The sequence below is a fragment of the Sesamum indicum genome, linkage group LG1 (genome assembly GCF_026168435.1).
Source record: "Sesamum indicum cultivar Baizhima isolate 11 linkage group LG1, ASM2616843v1, whole genome shotgun sequence".
NCBI lineage: Eukaryota > Viridiplantae > Streptophyta > Magnoliopsida > Lamiales > Pedaliaceae > Sesamum > Sesamum indicum.
The window spans coordinates 19,815,921-19,835,157 of NC_142657.1; the positions used below are offsets into that span (position 1 = coordinate 19,815,921).

At 33.2% G+C, this 19,237-nt stretch overlaps 2 protein-coding genes across 4 annotated transcripts; both read left to right on the plus strand.

The window, feature by feature from the left end:
* The first annotated feature begins 1,503 nt into the window (after positions 1–1,503).
* LOC105169944 (pre-mRNA-splicing factor cwc22-like) lies at positions 1,504–2,496 on the plus strand. Its single transcript, XM_011090496.1, has 2 exons — positions 1,504–2,352; positions 2,461–2,496. Exons 1-2 carry the CDS (start codon positions 1,504–1,506, stop codon positions 2,494–2,496), a joined length of 885 nt encoding a protein of 294 aa, XP_011088798.1.
* A 2,303-nt stretch (positions 2,497–4,799) lies between these two features.
* Positions 4,800–18,540, plus strand: LOC105168103 (uncharacterized). 3 transcript variants are annotated; one of them, XM_011088067.3, is made up of 20 exons: positions 4,800–5,046; positions 6,066–6,298; positions 6,385–6,466; positions 6,540–6,617; positions 6,700–6,759; positions 6,868–6,972; positions 8,355–8,465; positions 9,962–10,003; positions 10,377–10,490; positions 10,726–10,895; positions 13,034–13,167; positions 13,243–13,352; positions 13,452–13,494; positions 13,625–13,716; positions 13,975–14,023; positions 15,914–15,984; positions 16,490–16,609; positions 17,061–17,149; positions 17,589–17,634; positions 18,213–18,540. In XM_011088067.3, the coding sequence occupies exons 2-20, from the start codon at positions 6,222–6,224 to the stop codon at positions 18,243–18,245; spliced, it is 1,626 nt and encodes a 541-aa protein (XP_011086369.1). In that variant the 5' UTR covers positions 4,800–5,046; positions 6,066–6,221; the 3' UTR covers positions 18,246–18,540. The 3 variants fall into 3 exon arrangements, with proteins under 3 accessions (XP_011086369.1, XP_020551413.1, XP_020551406.1); XM_020695754.2 differs by having other exon boundaries at positions 6,072–6,298; XM_020695747.2 differs by having other exon boundaries at positions 6,084–6,298.
* Positions 18,541–19,237: the final 697 nt, after the last annotated feature.

Here is a 19,237-nt window from a genome sequence, read left to right on the forward strand (position 1 = left end):
GGATAAATTATAACGAGTTAGACTTGTCATATATAATTACAATTTCAAAATTTTCTCTTTTTTTGAAAAATTATACCACTCTGATTTTAACAATTGTCAAATAACTAGCCCATTTCGTTAGTTTCTATTAAGTTTTGCCATTTTTTTATGGAGAGTTGGCTAAAATACTTTTTTAGATTATGAAATTTAAATATTAATTTTTTAAGAAAATAATTATTTTTTATGGACTAAGTCGATAAATAAATACTTTTAAAAAATTTTAAAATTCCACATCGTCTGTTTCTTTTTTTAAAAAAATTATAGTTAGGGTAAAGTTGATAATTGCAAATCCTCATCCCAAAATTCCATAATTTTATCAACCATGAGGTGTTTTCGATAATTTTTCAAACAACAAGAGATATTCATAATTATCTTTAGAAAAGCTGATTGTAATTTATCCTGTTTAATACTAATATCTTAGCAATTAGGTTCGTATGGAATAATTATATTTCAATATTTGGAGGGAATTTGTGCAATAAATATTTGTTTATCCAACATATATTTGTGCAGATTGTTTTTTAATTTTTTGAAAGGAATATATATTAAAGAAGAGAGAAATCGCTATTTTCTCCTGAAAAGAATGGGCTACAACCGAAGAGTTGCTACTTTAATAAATAACGCCCATTTCCATAAGAAGCCGAATTGCAATATCCTTAAAGCCCACAAAATGTTGTGTTCTTCGGGACCAAGTTGTATATATTCTGACTCAGGTTTGTTTTATATTTATTGACTTAATTTGAAAAAAAATTAATTACACTAATTTGCTACTTTAAATATTAGTCAATTTGGTTCTTTAATATTTAATAAAATAATTTATAAGATTTTTTTATTTAAGTTAATTAATATATGTGTTGTTAATAAAATTTCATGATATATATATATAATATACATTTGTCATTTTTTTAGCAATGTTCTTTTTAACTATGAGCTAAATTTATTTAATAAATATATGTTTAGATTTTATTTTAAAAGTTACCTCTTTGATGTGTTTTAGTAAACTAAGAAGACACAGTTTATGAAATATTAGTCCGCAGAATGGGTGAATTACTGTCAAAAACTTATGGGAATATTTTCGAAATATCACATGTAAAATTTGTTAGGATGAACAATAATTTGAGTAATTATAATTTTGAAATGATAAAAATATATTTATAATTAAATTCCATAAGTGTGGATCATACCACGTCTTAGAAAAGGAAAATTATGATGTGATCTAGCGTGTAAACTGGTTCTTGTTTCTTGCTTCCCAATCAACTGAAATTTTCCAATTCAGTTCCCATACTTCCACAAACTCTGGACTCCTCATTATAAACCCTTATAAATTCCCCTTTTCCTATTTTCAGGAAGCGATTCTTGAATCAAATCTTCTTCCTGTTATGTTTCCTTCCTAAATCCCTGTTCATGATCAACGATTCTAATTCTTGAATAGGAAAGGAAATTGCAATCCCCAGAAAGAAACCCACAATGGAAATGGATTCCCTAAATTCTGCTGTTACCTTCAGCGATTCTTGCACCTCACCTCTTCAACTAGAGATGAAGAGGAACAAACATCATGGTCACCAGATATCAAAGTGGCTTTCCATGGAGAAAACCATCACGGGACTTGTGCAAAAACTTAATCTTTCCAACATTCGGTTCATAGCTTCTGAAATCTTGAACCAGGATTTGATCTGGGGCAGAGGCCTGTTTTGCAGAGCGGTAATGAAATCCCAGGTGGGCTCTCCGCGCCTTTACGCTGCATTGGTTGCAATGATCAACTCTGAGTTCCCGGACGTGGGGCTTCTGCTTGTGAAAAGGGTCGTTTTGCAGTTCAAAGAGGCTTATGATTGCAGTAACAAGAAAGAAATGGAGGCGGTGTTGAAGTTCTTGGCGCACTTAGTGAACCAAGCAGTGGTTTATGAATTGGTGGCCTTTGATGTTTTGTTGCTTCTGTTGGGACGTCCGAGTTCGGATCATATTGAGGTTGCGGTGAACTTCTGCATTGAATGTGGCTCGTCGTTGCTGGATTTTTCGCCTGGTACACTGAATGAGGTTGTGAAAGAATTTGGTCGCGTAAGAGGAGAGGTGGAGAAGCGCGTTCAAGTCTTGATTGTGAAGCTGTTTGTGGTTAGGAGACTGAGATTTAAGGAGTATCCGAGGATGATGGATGAGTTGGATTTTGTGGAGGTTGAGGATCAGGTTACTCACGAGGTGTCTTTGTTGCATGAGATTTGTTCAGAGAGTAGTGTGGATAGTTTCAAGGCCGAAAAGGATCAGTCTTTTGAGCATGAAATGTGTAGTGAAATAGTGATTCCATGTGATGATGATGACGAGGTATCTTCTCGGGGAGTTTAAGGTAGATGGATGTGGTTATTGGGGATTACACGATCAAGAATTACTCTGTAACATTGTTTTCAGTTGATCTTTCTTGTCTGACTACAGATGTTTAGTAGTAGGAAAGTTGTGAGCTGTGAATAAGTACATATGTTATTGCATCAGGTAATTACTATATTGAAGATCGATGATGGCTTCTCTCTTGAAAGATGCTCTGCCACTTCACCTCTCTGATAGGCTATCAACATTGTTGGAGCTCTCCATAGTGGTTGCTACGGGAAACTCTAATTCAAATTGAGTACTATCGAATCTGAACTAATTATATATTAAATACGATATATTTTATAATTGATGTACATAAAATAAAAAAGTGACCAATCCCATTACACTTATTACTTGATTCAATAGAATTTACTCTATCAAGACTCGAAAACAATAGATCGAATTCTATTTTAGACCAATTGCATTTGCATTCCGAGACGCCTGAAAAGTAAACAGCCTCTTTCTTAAATTCCAAAGCTTTTAGTTTGTGAAGTATTTTACCCATTAAAGACTCAAGGAAATAACGAGCATTAAACATCCAATACTCATATAAAGACAAAATAAATAAGTTGTTACATGATTTTTAGAAATTTTCAACTCTCAAAAGTAACGTAATTAATCATATTACAAGTATAATTTTATTTGTTGATTTAGTCAAATTTCAAAATAAGAATTTTCCAACAAAAACTCAAAATGTTGATGAATAATTTTAAGATTATGGTCTAAATGCTTTCGTAACTAAATCAACTTTTTACCCAATCTTGAAACCAAATAAAACATGTATCTCGTAGATTGAAATTCATTAAATCCTCTTCCTATTCATTGACACTCTTTAAGATTATGTTTCATACATCTTTTGTAAGATATAAATATATTTATGGAGTTTGTAGTTATAATTACAAACACATCTAGTTAGTGACGAAATTTTACACAAACATTTAATAAGAGGTGTATTTATAACTTTTAAAGGGTAGAGAATATTTGTCTAATTAAGCCTAATTTTAAAAGGTATCGATTTAATTTACCATAAACTGCATATCATTATACGAATCAACGTACTTATTTCAAAATGACACACTGCAACACATCGTGCAATTGAGCAACGCTCATTTTTATATTTATGTCGATTTAATATATGAAATCTTATAAATTATGCAATATGTATACGAGTTTGATATTAATGTCAAGTTTATATGAGTTTTTATTTTTCTAAACGTTTTAATTAATTAATGCCTATAAATCTCAAATTTGAACACATTTCTATCTAAAATATTTCGTAATCACATAAACTCTTTCAAGCCAGACTTAATTTCAATTATCCATTTAATTTACCATGATGTCATGTTCATTTGATGGATATATTTAAAAACAGAGTACATTTGTTATATTAAAATTTTCAGATAGTGTTTGTACAAAACTTGATATTTTTGTAAATCTTTTAGGTATAAATTAAAATATTTGTAAAAATTCAAGTATCAATTTTTGAATTATAAGTGTTAACACTTTCTAAGTTCATGGGTTCATTTTATTCAAATAATTTAAAAATTAATTTTAAAATAAAATTTAATATTTTGGAAGCTAAAAAAGGTATGTATTAAATTATTTTCTTTCAAAATATAAAAAAAAATACTATCTAAATCTGATTTCATCCTCTCATTATATATCACCTTGATATTTTCTAAGATTGGCAATATACTCATTTAGGCAACAAAATTCACTTTATAACCTTTCTTGTGTTTTCTTTATAAGAGTGTTTTTCACGTTAGATGATGAATACATAATTACAGTTTATAATAAATTAATAATTAATTATTGATAATCATCACTAAAACATAAGATTATCATAAGAAACTTAAAAAGGAAAAAAATCCAAGAAAACTGAAGAATTTCAAAAGTATCTATATTTTATTTAGACAAAATTACATTATTGGTCCTGTGACTTTAGGTTATTAGTATTTTTGGTTTTGTGATTACTCTATTTACATATTTAGTTTTTGGTTATTAGTAATACTAGTTAAACTGATAATTTTGATCCCTTTTACACTGTAATAGATCTCATTTTTTATTTTGCAACTATGGATCGTTATGGCCAAAATAGTCAATACATGACTAAATTATCAAAAAAAGGACTAAATATGAGATGTTTAGGATTAAATTCATAAAAAAATATACGAAATATGTCAATATGGTAAGTTATAGGACCAAAAATACTAATAATTTAAAGTTATAGGACAAAAATATAATTTGCTTTTATTTATTTATTTTTTTAACATTGAAGCAGAAATGGAAACAACATGGAAATTTTCAATGTCTTTGACCCACCAGAATAGACTGAAATTGAGACCTATCTGCAAGAATCTGTCTTGGGATATTATGTGTATTTAATTTTTCATTATATCATTTTCTTTTTTTGGATTGACAGAACTTGGATATTATAACCTTTTCTGCCTTGCGGTCGAGGGAAAAAAATTAAAGGAAAAAAAAGAAAAAAAAAAAAAACTCCAAGGACTCAGCATCTGACTTTTCTGATGCCAACGTTGTAATAACTCGAATACCTTTGCCCCCTCTCTCTTTCTCCAAAGACCCTTTTTCTTGATTTTAATGTGGGTGTGAATTATTCAGGTTTTCAATCATAATTCTCAGTTCATAAAGGTAAAAGAAACCCACTGTTCTTTGCTTCTTGAATTCCTACTTTTTCAAGAATTGTGTTGATTTCTTGTGAATTATGTTCGTTTTCGTGAGTTCTTGATGGCATGGATTCGTCGTCATTGGAATTTCATTTTTATTCGATTGTATAAACAATAGAATTTGTTTTTGGGTGGTCTCTGTGACATGTATGCCTTATTCTTGAGTTCATTCTTGATGTTCTTGGTGGTAATTTTTCCACTTTCTTGGACTGGACTGCATCTTGATTCTCAGGGTGTGATGTTGCCCTTTCTTTTCTAATACTAGGCCCCTTTGGTTCTGATTTCATGTTTTTGTTACTTTAATTACTTCAAATGGTTTACTGGAGCAATAGATTCATGTCTGTTCTGTTTCTTATACTTAGTTATTCCCCAAGTCATTTAAGTTTCCAGATTTTGTGTTTGGTTGGTGAATTTTTGATTGATGCAATCTTTTTTCTATTTTGTGCCTTATGTATCGTTGGAATGCATCAATTTTTGGTGGAATTCGTTTTCCATGAGTCTTATGTTGTCACTTTCTCATGCACTTGTTTAATAGATGGATAGAAGGATTGTACTTCTGTAGATAAAAATCTTCCTCACTTTGTAATTTTTTTTCGATCTTTCTTTTTTCTTTTATAAAATCTTGAAAACTTTTCTTGCTGAAATAGAACAAGTTATACGTGCTGCTCTATGGTATGTGATTCTCTTGTTTGGAATTTCTTCATTAGTCTATTACCTATATTTCCTTTATTCTCGAGTAAATTGTTTTAAATGTTTGAACTCTGGGGATGCTTCGATATAAGTCGTGCTAAGATTTCGGTAGAAGGCTAGTCTTCCTTTCTGCATAGATTAAGAGTTGCCTGCAATCCATGGATTTTCTTTACTTGAGATGAAATAAGTTGATATATAAAAAAAGAGTAACTTCCTGTGATTCTTATCTACAAGGTCCATAGTATTAGCTTTCGCACATACCCTCACCCATACAAGAAACATGTATTGATTCAGTTCTAGGTGGTTGGTCAGGCTCCTCGCAGAAGTCTTCCAAGAGGGGCATTATTGTTTGTCAAGGCAAAACTGGAATGAGAAGTCTTCTTTATTTGTGGAATGTACTGACTGGGATGCTTTGAACTTGTGTTCGTGGGGACTTCGATCGAAAAGGCAATGTCTTCTGGTGATAGTTCTGCTAATGGCCACAAGGATGTTGAGAATCAGGCCCAAAGCTTGGATTTTGCAAGCAGGTAATGGGCTAACCAACTTTTGAGGAAGGTGAAATATTAATGTTTATGCGTTAAATTTATTCATGCCAATATTCATTTGTTCACAGGCTCAACTTAGGAGCAACTTCTGCACCAAAAAATGTGAAAGGAAAAGAAAATCTGATCAACTCTGAAGACCAAGAAACCATGGTACTCGTATTTATTTAGAAGATAGGCATTGGTTTCATTTTAAAGTTCTACGTGGAAATGAAATTTTTTGTAGGAACTTTATTCACGGGCTAGCACTCAAGAGAAGGAAATTTCGTATCTTAGGGAACAAATTGCTCTTGCCAGTATTAGAGTAAGATATATGGTTTTAGGTTATAGCATTGCATAGTCCCATATCCTTTTCATGAGCCTTATGCTTTTGTGCATGATTGTAGGAATCACAACTGTTGAATGAGAAATATGCATTGGAGAGGAAATTTGCTGAGTTACGGGTGGTCCGTATTTTCTATCTCTTTACTTACCTTTAGTTTAACAGACCGCCTGTCAACCCTTTCTTCTTTTGGTACCATAGCTAATATACGAAATACTTCTTTTGGTTTTAGGCTCTAGATGAAAAGCAAAGTGAAGTTATAACTTCTGCATCAAATGAGTTGGCACGAAGGAAAGGTGATCTTGAAGTAAATTTAAACTTGCTTAGACAATTAAAGGTAAATACTTGGTGGTGGGCTACTTTCTCTCTACCTCTTACTGTTGCAACTAGTTATTGTTTCTGTTTAAATTAAATTCAATGTAATACCAATTTCAAGACATTCAATTTTGTATGTCTTTATTTTTTACTACTTGTATAGAGGGTATGCTTGATTGAAAATCTAGGAGAATCAGGGAAATGAAGCCTCATTATATTGCAGGATCCCTAGGTCCCAAATCAGCCAGACTGGCTTGGTTCACGCCAAGAGTGAATTTCAGGCTTTTAATGTGAAAACCAATTGATACTCTGAGGTCATCAACTGAAAAAACACTTGCTCATAGGTTATCAACTGAGAAGAAGTAAGAGGTACCTTAGATCCAGTGAAGAACTGTTTTTGCTTGTAGTATACGGCTTGAGGTGTTCATTGGAGCTCTTATATCAAATAAGTCCTCCTTTTTGTATTTATAGTTGGGATACTGTTCCACTAAATCAGATCACATGGAAGGGCTTTCATCATTGACCAGAACTAAAGTGCTCAAGCAAACATAAACCTTCACAGCTTGCTGCTATACTCCAATTCTGTAGGGAGGGAGCTATGCCTTTCTGGGGCCTTGGTTTAAAAAAGTAGCAAATTACTTGAGAGTCAAGTTTAAACCAGGATACTGTCATCTATAATAGCATTACTTTAATACATAACAAGACAAGGTCGCATTTTACAAGGGTCTATCCCATCAAATTTTTGGTGTATAATCTGCAATTTTCTACTCCAATTGCCTCCTATTTTTGGTTGCCAAGAAGAAAGTTGAACTATTGATTTTTCAAATGTGTTTTCTTTCTGTGGTCATTAGTTTCATTGAAAGGTTCAAAGGCTTGACGGAGATAGAAAGATATATGGTCTTTGTCTACTGTAATTCTTCCCCCTCATTTTTGACAAGAGCAATTATGGGTATTCTGATAGAACAACATGGAACAGAATGCTATCATTATATGAACGAGGAATACATGAAGATCATGAAGTATTCTTTCTCTACAACTTCAACAAAATCCACTTTTATAGTAGTCTTATTCAGCCCTTAGAAATGTCCAGGTCGCTAGAAAGTTACTTGAACCAAGATCTCCATATCCTAAGCTTTTGCAATGCTATGAATGTTTAGCATCTTAACTTACATGCATCTTTCTTCTGTTTGTGCACTTAAAAGATAATCAATAAGTTTTTTCATTTCTGGTTTAAATGGCTCTTCATTCAAAAGTGAAAGAAACTTGTTTCTCAATTTTACTCTGGAATTATGGTAATATTGGAATATCCTCCTTTAATCAATCATTCTGTCCTTTCCTCTCTCCCTTTTCCTATTCCTGCTGCATTCTCTATGTAGACTTTTCATATAAGCATTCACATGGCAGGTTGAAGAGGACGAGAAACATATCTTTACATCATCTATGCTAGGAATATTGGCTGAATATGGTGCTTTACCTCATGCTACTAATGCCTCTGCCCTAACAGACAGCATCAAGGTGTGGAATTTATAACATTATTGATATCTTAATTCTATACCTGTGCATTTATGATATATACCTTAAATCTGGTGCATGAGTTTATTGGCATGTTCCAGTTTGTGATTGAGCTGCCTTTCTGATCCTAGAGAACTGCATGTTTAGTTCCTTGTGGCTGTATTGTTGTTAAGCTCCTTTGTGTCTGGCTATTGTTAACATTCCCTTGTTTATTCTTCTTTGCGCCCTTAATCAATAACATTAACCAGGGTTCTTTATTATTCATCCATCAATGTGCCCCTGTTGCTGAGCTGACCTTTTAAGACATAATATCTGTAGTATTTATTCATTGGTATCCCACAGGATTGGCCACTTTACAGGAACTCTTTGATGTTTATTTACTACGTTGAGATTGATAGCAGGGACATGATGTCTCCATGGAGATGATAGAGGCACACCCACATGCTCTTCTTTTTTATGTTAACATTGATTGTGGACTTAATATTTGTTATTAAGTAGAACTAGGCTGTTCATTTTGTTTTTCAGTAACTCTGGTTATAGTGGGAAATGGGTGGAAGATGTGAGTGGAAGTGCTGTTTTCTCAATGTGGGTACAGGAAAGGGAACTGAAATAGCAGCTCCTGATCCATACTTCCTAGAATCATTTTCCCTGAAATTGGAGGTATTGCAGGTTTAAAATGGCTAAAACAAAAATGCCTAAATTAATTTGAAAATGAAGTGGGGCAGATTTTATTTTCTTTTTCCTTTCCCCTTTTGTCCCGCAAAAGAAATATTGAGTACAGGAAATTCAGGTTTACTGCCATAAAAAGCCAGTTGTTTAGTAGGTTGTCATCCTTTGAAACATTTTTCTGGCCAGATGATTCCGATATTTCATCCTGGTTTTGACATTCTTTCGAAATTAGTTCCTTTTCCTCAATATTTATATTACCTCTTTTCTACTCATTCATGTGACCCTTCGGCCTTTCTGGTACCTCTTATTGCTCTTAAATATCTTTCACTGGTGTTATCTTTTCATAGCTTGTACAGAAGGTTAATTTTTCAATTTGCTACAGAATAGTAAAGGAAACAAATTTCTGCATCGTCTGCTGCTTTGCCATATTTTATCAGATTTCTAATTCAATAGGGTGTAAGCTAATCTTTTGTGTTTCAGTGTTACCATTTTGTTCAATGAAATTTGAATTTCATACTAGAAGTTCTTCTAGTTTGGCGAAACTTTGACCTTTGCCAAGGGTGCTGAAATAAATGTGATTATATTTGCTTGAATGTGGTGTCTGGTGCAATGAAATTGAACCGTGGTTATGATTGTTGTATTATTTTTTCTGTACATTAGCTTCATATTTGTTCAATAAGCGGATAAAATCTCTCTCTTTGGTCTTATCCCCCTTTTCTCTACAAATTTAGTTGTCCCCACACCACCCTGTTCGGTGGTAAAAATTTCTTAATGAAGCCTATGCTCAAGTTTTTGCAATTATTAGTTATGCTCTTCTAATTCTTTTGCAGCATTTACATGATCAACTGCAGTTGAAGATAAGAACTTCACATGTAAGCTTGTCTCATTTTTTTATTATTTCACACACTCATTGTGTTACCTTGTTTTTGTTAATGGCATGAAGTACCTTAGCCCCCATTCAGAAATTTGTTCTTTGTTGCTTTTGCTGCTCTCCTTGTCATTTACTGGATTGTTATGAATCTAGGAGTAGACGTATGGTACACCATTAAGACATTATGGTTTTAGGTAGATGACCACTGATGAATGTATATTATAGGAATCACATCTTCTTGACTTGACTCATCCATGTGTAAACTGAATGATTCACTGCAAATGCAGACTGCCCCACAAAAACATATACTCATGAAACCTTTTTGGCTATTCTTATACATTACTTACTCTAAATTAAGAATAACTTATATGCAGGCCAGACTTGCAGAGGTGAATTCCATGATTGGAAATAATTCAAGAAATGGTTTTGTTGATAAAGATGCTCCAGGTTTAAGTCCAATGATTGGCCAATTTCCAAGCAGTTCTACGGTAATTACTGGAACTTCATTTTCTGGTACTTCACCTTATTCAGGTTTCAGATGATATTGTACATGACTTATATTTTAATGAGTTGATAGGGCTGGCTTACTTTTCATTTGTTGTGGTCAGGTCGTGTTTTAGAAAAATTAGCTTGAGCACATTATCAGTGTACTAATCATTCTATCGTATTCTGTTTATATTTTGTCGAAATAAAGATCATTAATTTATGACCTCCATTCTGTAGGGTGTGCGTGGATTTTCTCACTATAGCCAGTATGGTGATGGAAAACATTTGGAATCAGCTGATGATGCGTCAAGATATGTACAAGATAATGATCCTAAACAAGTCAGAAGCTTAACGCGGAGTGTTGCGAATAATGAGAATCTTCTAAGGACAATACCTGACATTGATAGGTTGGCTTGAAAATTTTCGGAGTTCTTATGATTGTTTAAACTCGTTTCATGGTTTAGTGTCAAGAATTTTTCATGTACGACTTAATTATAAATAACTTGAGTAGTATCAACCCAAGGGATTTCATATATATTAATGGCCGCAGCACTTATTCAGCAGAACTAAGTACTGGCGCTTTGTTATGCCTGGTTAAAGCACTAATGGATTTGATTTACTTGTAATGTTACTAGCATCCTTATTCAGCATAACAAAGTCCTGGAGCTTTGTTATGCCTGGTTAAGAGTAATAGTCTGATTTACTTGGTGATTTTAGTCCAGAAATTATAGAGTACACAAATTTCTATAAACTCATTACTGATGTTAATAATCATAGAAGATACGGGTAGAGATGTAATACCTGAATGATTATGGGAGCTTGTAAGGCTTGTTAATGGTTGAAATTGTTTGGCAGATGGAGCATGATCTTTTCTAGTGTAACTGAATACAATAACTGTGACTGAAGATTCTAAGAGTGTTATTCATATAACTAGTGAATGGTGGTTTGTTTCTAGAATTTACGAGAAAGTGTGTGCTTAAACATTGCCACTAATGTGCGTCGTCAAAACGACAGGTGCAAAAGTGGTGGGGGATTTTACAGCTGATATGTCTATGCTGCGGACTTATTCACACATTTGCTTTAATTGCAAAATTTCGAAGACTAAATTGGTTGACCTAATGATTTCCGCCATCAACATTAATTTCATTAGTATCGGTGACTCCAGTAAAATGGAAACACGGATTGATTGAGCAACATATGCTTATCGATGTTGCTTTTGCTAATTTTTAGCATCCATGTGCATTGTTTTTACTTTATTCTCATAATTCTGATGCAAACATGCATATAATTGTTATTCTTGTATTTAGATAATTCTTGAAGTGTTTTCGCCTTTCCTCCACACTCCTTTTTCTTTTCAGTAGTTGGATAAATGTGCACGCTATTTTACGTTCTTCAGAGCCTGATTGCATTTTCACTGTATAAATTATGTGAACTTTCCTATGACCATTGTTACCATTGAAAGTTCTAACATGTTTGCTTTTATCATGTAACTAGAATTTACTGGTTTCTTGACTAGCCTAAGTTTTTCACTGTTCGGCCAGTGGGCTTGATAATTATTTTCTTAAAATCCAGTCTACTGTATTTTGGCAGTTAATCAATTTCATTTTCTTTCCTTGAGCTTGTATGTTCCATGACATTTCATATTCCACTAATTTTCGTGGCTATAACTTGTTTGTTTCAATGGAGTGGTTATTCACATGAGCTTGGTTTATTATTGATTATCTACTTAATGGTGGTGAGGATTAAAGTATTACCTTGTATAATAGGCATAGGACATTTAGAACAACCTGAAATAAATTATTTATTCTCGAAAATTTTTAGATTTTTGGAAATACTTTAGTTTTTAATGCTCTTTCCCGAATACTGTTCGGTACAAATGTTGTCCCAGTAGGATCTGCTTACCATATCACCAGATAATGGTTTGTCTACTGCGGCCAACCAGTATTACAATGTGAAGAGACCAAGTCTTGTTGTATTGTGTACATTTATTGATTCTGCAAGCACTAAGTGTGTCATCCATCTTTCTTAAAATTTTAGAGGTTACCTTAACAAGCCTCGCGCTTTAGTTGTCCTCATTTCATTGCCCTAGTACTATTAATATTTCTCAAAAGATGATCACTTATGATGCTGAAGAATGTAATCGGTGTGATATATAAATTTAAAGCAATAAAAAGATGAGTCGTGGAAATGCTGGTTGGTATAGATTAATAACTAACAACATTCTGTAGATTCTTGTAGCTTCCTAATAAATTACTGTCTCTTGCATGGAAATTCCGGGACCGCATAGCTTTAACATCCTACAATTTATTACTTACTGAATCTTCTTGTAGCTTTTTTCTACTTTGTTACTGCTTTCAATATTAGAAGCTAGGAAATACTTTCCAGCATCTCAATGTCATATTCCGATTCATGATATCTTTGCACTTATGCCATAGATCACAGGCTAAAGATGATATAAACCATCGACTTTTCATAGAACTCATCCTGCTCAGTTTGTCGTTTCATTATCAAGACTTCTATTCGTGCTGACCGATTAAAATTACAGAAATGTTGCAGGCCATTTTATGGAGAATATGCCTGAAAGAAATGGGTACTTCTCGGGATCTGACCAAAGAACTACTGATCAATTTTCCCATCCTCCAATGATGCATGATGGGGTTGGTTCTTTTGATTCAGAAGGTAATTCGCGTAATATCTCGTGAGAAAGTGGCTTATCTTGTTCCTATGCGACATATAATAGAAGTTCCACTGCAGAAGATGGACCTGGAATAGAGGGCTTTCAAATTACTGGAGATGCTAAACCAGGATGCAAACTCTTAGGCTGTGGATATCCTGTACGTGGAACTTCTCTCTGCATGTTTCAGGTATGAACTAGGGTATTCTTATAGAATGATTTACATTTCCGAGGTTTACTTTTACTGATAAATTGTATCTTTTCTTTATCATTTTGCTCTGTATACAAGTGGGTTCGCCATTATCCAGATGGCACAAGGCAGTATATCGAAGGTAAGCTTATAAATTGGTTTTAAGTTTGAGCTTTGGATTTTCTTGGGTTTGCTGGGTTAAACTTGTAGCTCAAATGATGTTGATATTTCCTTACGAAATATATATGTCTACTTTATTGATGCTGTCTCAGGAGCCACAAATCCAGATTATGTAGTGACAGCTGACGATGTTGATAAACTTATTGCTGTTGAGTGCATTCCAATGGATGAACAAGGCCGACAGGTAACACAGTTTTGCTTCCTTTATTACTAATTATTTGACCTATTAAGTGTTATCTTCAAATGTATATCTAAATATAAGAACACATTAGGAACAGGAACACATGAGAAATGAAATCAGCTTAAGTACTTAGCTAATTATCATCAATTCCTTAAGTGTTGTGTTTTTCTTTGGACACTTACCTAATTGATGCAACTTTCACTATCTGCTATGCGATTGTGTTACATTTCTAATTTACATACCGTATTGCATCATTTTCAGGGTGATCTTGTCAGAATCTTTGCCAATGATCACAACAAGATTACATGTGGTGAGTGCAATTTAATGAGATAGGAATTTTCCTTTAAAACTGTGAAATCTTAAAAAATACTGTGGCAATAATTTCATGCCCATGTATAGTAGATTTCTTGTTTACAGTTTGATATACACTGGTCATGGAAGTTTGTAAGCTCACTCATATTTGACGATCTTGTTCAAGCATGTGTATGTTGTATCTATCTAAAATAGCTTCAATTTTTCAACTTTCCGTGCTCCGTCGTCAGTTGAAACTTGATGAGTTCCCTTACTCAAGTTAACTAGCAAAAATATGCCCGTGCTTAATTCAGGTCAGCCACGTGTATCCCTTTTTTCTTTTTATTTTATGGTGCTCTATCAAGGCCATCTTTTATGTTTCCCTTTGATTGGATGACCGAATAGTAGTTTAGACCAATCTCTTTGTCTATGTTAGTATGTTGCTTTTCCTGATTGGTAATCTAGCGACCTACATTAGACATTCCCAAAGAACTTGATTGTATATTGCCGTAATTTATCAACTTTATGTGCTACTCAGCTTACTCTAAGATATGTTCATCTTGACTGCTATTCCATTTAACAGAATATTTGACTGCAAATTCATCTGAGTGACAATACATGTTTGCCAATCACCCCCATGTTAGGTGGTCCTACATTCTAATCGAATTTTCATTACTATATATGGAAAGGGTTAATTACACTTAGACCCTCTTTAAAAATGCGAAAATACACTTTCCCCCATAGTTCCAAAATTACACTTACACCGCCTCCGAAAATTCACTGTTTACACTTGACCCATTATTTTACAAGGGTTTGGACAAAAAATATCAACGTTAGTCAAAAAAATAACATAAATTTTGAATTTTACCCCTAAATATTCTCATGTAATAATTTTGAACTTATAAGGAAAAACTGTCATAATGTTAACCTCACTCCACATATATATATATATATATATTATATTTATCCCAAGTACGAAAATATACATGGGAATGTAAAATTAGTGGAAAAATTAAAAATTTATGCAATTTTTTGTGTTGATGTCAACATTTCCCATCCAAACCCTAACCGAAGGGGGTCAACGAAGGGGGTCATGTGTAAATACTGAATTTTTGAAGGGGCTTAAGTGTAATTTGGAAACTTCTTTGGGGAAAGTGTAATTTCACATTTTTAGGAGGGGTCTAAGTGTAATTAACCCTATATGGAAATGTAAAATAGTATATATAAATAAGTGGTTAATTCGGACTTTAAGTTGGCCCTGATGAGACAATCCTACAAAGGAGACGTGATAACTCTGAGAACGAGAACGTCCTGTTCCCCTGAAAACTTGTAACTTTAAGGTGTTTGAATTCCTCTGAGGTTGATTAGTCAATATCTCGCAGTTCCTAAAAATCTAATTCACATTGGAAAGTTACTTGGAAACCGCATTCCTACAACACCGTAAGTTTGGTATGATACAAGCTTTCATCTTTTTTAGATACAAAGTTACTTGGAGGAAATTCTTGCACAACTATTTTAATGACAACTGTTCAACAGCTAAGGGTGTAAAGGGACCTAGTCTCAGCTGTGGTACAATGTAAAATGATTGTTTCAACATATTTTCGAGGAACGACTGCATACATGTCAACTACTTACATGCATTGGGGTTCTGTTTGAAGGAGAAAGTAGACAGCACATCTTGTTATTTATTTTATATATTTATGCTAGACTGTACACAACTCTGAGTTTAGTTGTGATCTTGTGTTATACAGATGCATTTCGATTAGACTTTTGCCTACCGCAAAAAGTGTGTGCATCATTTCTCCTATTAGTATAGGAGGCATACTTCTTTTGGATTACATTTACAGTGATAAATTTTGGATAATTCTCCTGCTTTATGTGTTTCTTATGAGTTGTATGATAAATGCAGATGAAGAGATGCAACAGGAGATCGATACCTATATATCTAAAGGCTTGGCAATATTTAACGTCCTAATTCTTGTATGTCTTGAGTTTGTCTTCTTTCTTTCCTTGTATTACTAACAAAATCTTGCTATTTTTTTTCTCTTTCATACCTCTAACAATTGTGTTTCATGAATTGAGCCATGCTGCTTTGTTAAGTTAAATGCTAAAGTTTCCTGAAATATGTCAACTGCACAAGACTTTCATTTTTTCTACATGATGGCTGAGTTTATTGTAGGAGTGACCCTTATGCTTCACATGATATATATTATAGTCGGTCAGGGATCTTTCAGTGCATTGATATAAAATCCTAATTTTGACGAAGTTTAGATTTTCGCTGGAACTGGTCGTTTCCCATATATCCCAGATAACATGCTGAAAGATATGTATGTATGGCACTTCCTTATAAGTCTAAACCTGATTGCCAATTATTTTGTCATCCACAGACTCTTGTGATTCTATAAGTGATTGGGTTGGTTGTTTCATGCTTTAAAAGTTTGCGAACATTTTGTTCTGATTATAAATTTTCTTAAACATTTGACAGTTAGATTCCTCTGAAAACTGGGAGCCAGCAACTCTATTTATGAGGCGGTCGGGCTTTCAGGTTAAAGTTGAGAGAAACCAGGATGTTGTAATTTCCGAGAAATATTCTAAAGACTTGTTGGTATGCCCCTACTCTTGATCACCATCTGAAGTAAACTTTTGAAGTTTCAAGTGCTAGACTAAAGAGTTTGAGCCTTTGATTGGAATCCACGCATTAACAACTGAAATATGAATTTATCATGTTAAGCTAAGTTGCTATTTGTACGATAATAAAATCCTCAATTTAGTAGTTCAGGAGCTGCATAATTGATTCTTTTCTTGCATTTCTTTCGATATTTTTGTTTAATCTGAACTATTGATTTTACGACCAAGATCTGTCAAAAATGGATGTTTATACAAAAGAGATATGCTAAAAACTGCACGTACCAAGGCTAACATGAAAAGCAATCTTATAGCATGGTCGGAAGATTTTCTTAGTATAGACTATAATCAATTACTTTTGAGTACCGTAATGGAAAAGGCTGCACCCTTTTTTTTCACTTTTAAATATTTCATTTCACTTATATTTTCAGATCAAAATACCAAGTGGCCTCTCGGCGCAGTTTGTCTTGACATGTTCAAACGGCTCATCATATCCCTTTAGCACAAATAATGACATAAGGTATTACACCATTTCTTCACTTCTTACATCTGCATCTTTGTTATCGCTACCTCCTCTTACTGTTTTATACTTGTTCGGATTCTGTTTCTTAATGATGTAATGGAAAAGCCACATCCCCGCCTTAGTTTCCTCTTAGATTAACACTTAGAACCCCGAACTACCTATATTTTCTGGAAAATTTTCTCTCTGTCTGTCTTGTGCTTAACATTGGTTTTCTTGATTGTGCAATGGTAACTGATGGAATCATGTTCTCGTTTCTTCCACAGAAAATGATTACTTAATAAACCTATAGAAAAACTAAATAATAGATGAAGCTAGCAATTGCTATAGCAACCTTATGTGTATAGATTCAAGCAACACATTTTCAGAAATTGAATTTGGCTCCAAGTTCAGAGTTCTCTGATATGTCTAACAAGATGCTTTCTTACCTTGCACGTAGAATGCGAGATACACTTGTGCTGACGATGAGAATCTTCCAGGGCAAGGTACTCTTTCCTGCATATATCTATTACTCGATGCACTTCGACGGGTTCTATGAGAATTTTTCCCCTTTTTATTTCTTGCTGCCATTAAGAATTGATTATGCTTGAAGGAAATAAATCCGGCAGACTCTGTGATTCGGGAGTTCAACTCTTTTTGTGGATATCATTCTAGAAACAGCGGCAGACTATTTATTCAATTTTATTCACTCTTTTTTAATTTCATTCTAGTGCACTTGGCATTATCCCATTGGTGGGACTGAAAATTCGAGGAGTTGATAGCGAGCATTGTTGGGGAGGGGTTGCTTCGAAACATTAGATAAGGGCATTTTAATGTCATAGTCTTGTCTATGTCTACTCAAATCACTTTATGCCTCGTGAGTTTTATTTTAAGAATTAGTCGCTCGTCAACTTCTTGATATTAAGCCTACTATGTGTTCTGTGATTTCGCACAGATGACCTGTGCTGCGACGTTATTTCACTTATGTCTTATCGTTTGGTCGTATGATGGAACCGTAGATATTGAATATCTGTTTATTTTCCCCATTTGAACGTTCCCTTTAATTCTTTCCGAATTGAAGCAGGCTTCGGACGAGAAGAGGAAGGGTAAAGCATGATCGAGTCATCGCCTTCATCTTGTAGGTGCAGTGTTTATAGCGATTCTTCATTCTTTCTTGGAATAGAGATACCCTACAGTTTCTGCCATACAGTTGAGAATAAGTAGCCAAATATAGTGCATTTCCGTTTCCGGGTTGTATTATGTTTTGTTGTAGCAGTGTAGTTGTACAGCTTTATTCTTGATCGCATGCCATGTAATATGTGCAAGGTTGGGCATTTTGGTAGGATTTGCATCTCAATTTTGACTCTATACCATGTCATTGATAACCTTCTAAACCACGCTTTTTCACAACAGTCTTATCCTGTACAGTTCTATTTAATCATTTAATTTTTTTTTTTATTTCAGTAGTTAATCATGTGTGCACTTTTTGAAATAAGTTATTACAATAAATTATGCTAATTAACATTTTTGTATTATCATTTTCAACTTTCAATAAATCAAAAGATAGTTTTGTAAGTGACAATAAAACAAATTATATGTATTTCTTTTTTTATTATTATTTGAAAAAATAATAATCTTAATATTTACAAATGCCGCCTCTAATATATATAAATGATTTATTATTCACCCGTATTTTTTAAAAGAAATTACCCAAAAAATATGCTGTCAAAATTTTGACATTCATAGGTCTATAACACGGAATTCAATTTTTTATTTTATATTTTGTTATATTTTTTATTCTATGTTTTTTGGCAAATATATTTTTTTTATTCTATTTAACATGTCTATCTTATATGTATAATTTTTCTTTAAATTAGTTGTTGTGGCACGCCGTTCTTATATGCATTAGCAAATAATCTTTCACGTTTTAAAGTATATTATAAATAAGAGTAAAATATAAGAATTAGTACATTACATCAATAAAAAAAAGAAAGAAAAAAAAATAATACTTCATCAATTAATATAAAATTTTGAAAACTTGAATAAGTTAGTTATTTTATTACGAATGATACTTTTTATTTTAAAAAAAATTAGTACAACGGTGTCATT